General features: G+C 37.2%; 1 protein-coding gene across 1 annotated transcript in view; it reads left to right on the top strand.

Moving 5' to 3' along the window:
- Positions 1–290: 290 nt before the first annotated feature.
- Positions 291–4,063, top strand: part of LOC106879638 (carnitine O-acetyltransferase) — a 38,377-nt gene continuing 34,604 nt past the window's right edge. The window contains exons 1-2 of the mRNA XM_052967149.1: positions 291–395; positions 689–822. Of these exons, the coding sequence (XP_052823109.1) occupies positions 796–822 (27 nt within the window). The 5' untranslated portion in view covers positions 291–395; positions 689–795. The remainder of the gene's footprint in view (positions 396–688; positions 823–4,063) is intronic.

Consider the following 4,063-nt stretch of genomic DNA (forward strand, 5'->3'; position numbering starts at 1 on the left):
GGAGTTCTCAACATTGGTTATATATCGCACATAACAAATATACATACATATGTGTGTGCATCTATCTATATATATATGTGTGTGTGTGTGTGTGTATATATATATAAGTCAAAGTATACAGAATTATATATGTATTTCTTTGACGTATACGCGCATCGCTAGATTTTGGTGCAATGTTCCACCACTGAAGGAACTAGGATCAGACCGAGTTCCGTTTATTTCCCTTTAATTACATCCTTCTCTTGTGTTCTTTTATGTTGAGATTTCTTCCAAAATAATAAATAGATAAATAAATACCCCCCCCCCCCCACAAAAACAACAAAACTGCTTCACGAAGCAGGAGCAGCTCTTTACAAAAGTAGTTGCAAAAATATTTCGCTCAGATGTTAACTAAGGTAAATACGCTGCTCGAAGTAGTTATTTCTAACATATTGTCTGTCCCATTACATAACTATACATAGGTGTGTATGTGTGCCTGTATTTCCATCTATCTATCTGTCTATCTATTTATCTCTCTCTGTCTGTCTATCTATCTGTCTGTCTATCTATCTATTTATCTATCTGTCTGTCTATCTATCTATCTATCTGTCTGTCTGTATGTATTTATTTACATGTATCTATATATGTGTGAGTGTGTATATGCTTTATTTTCGACCCTCATGAAGTTGTTCTGTTTGTTATCTCAAAGGTCAGACTTCGAACAGTTTAAATTGCTGATTAAACCGAACGAAAGCCTGAAATAAAGAAACCACTTGAAACTAGAAACGTATATAAAGGAATCACCAAAAAAGAAATATGTTGCTATCATTACAGCGAAGCACTGTAAGTAACCTAACTATTCTTATTTATTTACCTTATTGGAGATCGTTTATTATTATGCTGTTATTGCTTTAAATCTTGTTCCTCTAAAAGGAACCACCGACTTAATTATGTTAACCGTTATTAAGCCAGCTTTGTGCCAGAAAGGAAAAACTTTACCGACGTTTGTTTACGTTTTCTCTTCGAAAAACAATTTCTAAAAACTTACCATCTTCCCAAACTCTTTATCTATTTGTTCGCTTTGTTCGCCTTTTTATTGATGATGCTTTGATAATATGTCTTTATCTATCTATCTGTCTATTAGTGTGTCTCTCCAAGAGTTTATTTATCAATTTTTTTTAATGAATTGTAGAGCCAACAAGGGAACTCTACTCAGTCGCTCGGCCTGCTAGAAACCTCAGCCAAATCTCTCTTAAGTCACACCTTTCTATCTTAAATAAGTAAAGGACACATTAGATATTAATAGTCCTGGGTAACCCTAATGATAAATGGGTTGGTTACAATGCTTTGGATCATTGGTGTCCTGATTCAAGACTAACCAGGGACTAAACAATAATATATCTGTCTGGCGACGACTCTGTCTCTTGTTCACATATGTTTCTTTCTGCAAATCTAACTCACTATTTTTTTTGTTTTTTTGTTGTCTGTCTGTCCATTTTTATTGCTTGTCAAGCCGTCTGTTTCTATTTTCAACACATTCAACCTCAGTATATCTTGTATTGTAGTTTAATTTCCTTCAGTACTGATTACCTTGACAATATAGAATTATTTTACTCCTTTACGTTCATATAATACAAAATGTCTTACTGTTCTGCATTCCAAACGTGCCGGTGACATTAGGCATTATCAAATCAGAGTTGTTAAAGTAAGTACCAGTAAGATACTGATACAAATACCTGCCTAACCTGAAATAGCTATAAATAATCACTTGAATGTGGAACCGAGCATACCTATCGCATAAGGATCGTCGGTCTAGTCTAGCGCACAGACCCATTGCTCCGTCCATCTACCCACGCGCACGCACACTCTCGTTGTTTATTCACATATCAGCCTTGATTGAATCAATTCCAGATCAAAGGCGTTTCATCGGTGACAATTCCATATATATATATATATATAGTTTTTTTTTATCATAGTGCATCCTGGACAGCATTATGCAGTGTGTCGTCCCAATTTTTAAGATAATAATGTATGATTAGAGAGAGATTTTGTTACTATTTCTAGCGGACTGAGGGACCGCGTAGACACTTCCTTTTTAGCAATCAAACAGTAGTTTTTCTTGTGGTGTAGTGCAGTAATTGGAACCTCTGTTAAGTTGCTCGATCTGCTAGAATTATTGTTATTATTTGCGGTCCAGCTCACCTCTTCACCTTCTTTTTTTAAGCAGAGATAGTAAATGCATTGGTGCATTTCGTCTCGCATCACTACTTTCGATGAAAGATCTGGGACGACCCTGCGTACAAGGTGAATTGCAGTATTACAAACCCACCAACTAACTCATGCTGCTGTTGTGGAGAAATGTCGATATTAAAAAAACTTATGATAGAGATGAATTTTGAGACTAGGATCTCCCTCTCTCTCTCTCGTATATGTACAATTTCTATCAACTTTTACTTCTCTTTCTATCTTGGTTGGTTAGCTCTGGGTCAGACATGGCTGTCGCGTCCACTAGGAGAGTCTTATATGTTATTCCTCTTTAAGACCGTTTCGATTGATTTGAGGATGGCTTTTGTTATTCCTCGCCGGACAAGCCAGCCTCGTGGCGGCTTGCATATCTGAGTGCATGTGTGCGTGCGTATGTGCATGCGTGCGTGTGTGTATGGTTAATTTTAGGCACTATCGATAAAGTTACTATTAATAACTGACTACACTTTTAGCGAATCTATTTCCAGTTAATGTTCAGTGTTTTATGCTTATAAAAATAACCTGATTGAAGTATGTGTTTAATATGTCGCATCATCATTTAGCGTCCGCTTTCCATGCTGGTTTGGATTAGACGGTTCGATAGGAACCGACGAGCCAGAGGACTTTGCTGAGCTCCAGTGTCTACTTTGGCATGGTATATATGCTTGGATGCCCTTCCTAAAGCCAACCTCTTCACAGAGTGTACTGGATGCCTTTTACATAACCTGCAGAGGTCAAGTCACCAACATGACAAGCACACACCCCTCCACCTCAACTAAGTGGTGGGATGTGGTATTGAGGGAGGAGAAAATATGATAGATGGACAGAAACCGATGTCTTGCAGAAGAGGGGATACATAGCTTCCCCTAATTGGCAAGAGAGAGATGGTGAGAGCACACCCTCAATGAACAGGGTGAATATAAAAGAGAGAATAAGGATAGATGAACAGAAAGGATGGGTGGGTAGGTAAGTTTGCAAAATTGTGAAAAGAGTGCGACAATTGATTAGAAATGGGGATTGAGGTAGATGTAATGAATGGGGTACAAGAATGGCAGCATGGTCAACAAAGGTAGTTTAATAAAGTGCAAATGTCTTGAGAGAAAAATTGGGCATAAGTGGCATGTAGGTGCAAAAGAGAAAACTGCAGTAGTAAGGCATTTGGCTGAGAACAGCTGCATAAAGAAGTGTTGGCCATTAAACATGGAGGATACACATGAAAGAGAAAGTTCCAAGAAGTTGTAGGATGAAGTAATGAAGTTTCGCGTCAGTTTGTTGAGCCTCAAGGAGGAAATGACAAAGGATTGAGGTGATTGGTAATTCGTTATGCCCAAGAAGACCTGTCCATCTCAGCAAAAATGATGTCCTGAAACCATATTGTCAATGTCTAGCCCCATCCACCTGCTTATACCTGATCTGTATCATCTGTCAAAGCTTCCCAGCTACTTATCTTTGTAATGCCCACCTCTCCTTTAACCCACTACAGCACTATTGCTTAGCTACTGAAATTGTGAATGTATATATATCTATATCTATCTATCTATCTATCTATCTATCTATATATATATATATATATATATACATAAACACATATGATGATATATATATCCAATGGATATATATATATATATATATATATATATATATGTACGCACACAAATAAGAGGAATGACCAGCAAAAGTGGACACTTATATGCTAGAAATAGATGCCGAATTTTTTTCATTTGTCTTGCCCTTTTACGGTCTGTCGTCTCGCTGAAATTTTACTGAGAACATATTCTTCATGGTTAGATGATTCGGCATCTATTTCTAGCATATAGGAGTCCACTTTTGCTGGTCATTC

This window comes from Octopus bimaculoides, chromosome 1 (genome assembly GCF_001194135.2).
Source record: "Octopus bimaculoides isolate UCB-OBI-ISO-001 chromosome 1, ASM119413v2, whole genome shotgun sequence".
Taxonomy (NCBI): domain Eukaryota; kingdom Metazoa; phylum Mollusca; class Cephalopoda; order Octopoda; family Octopodidae; genus Octopus; species Octopus bimaculoides.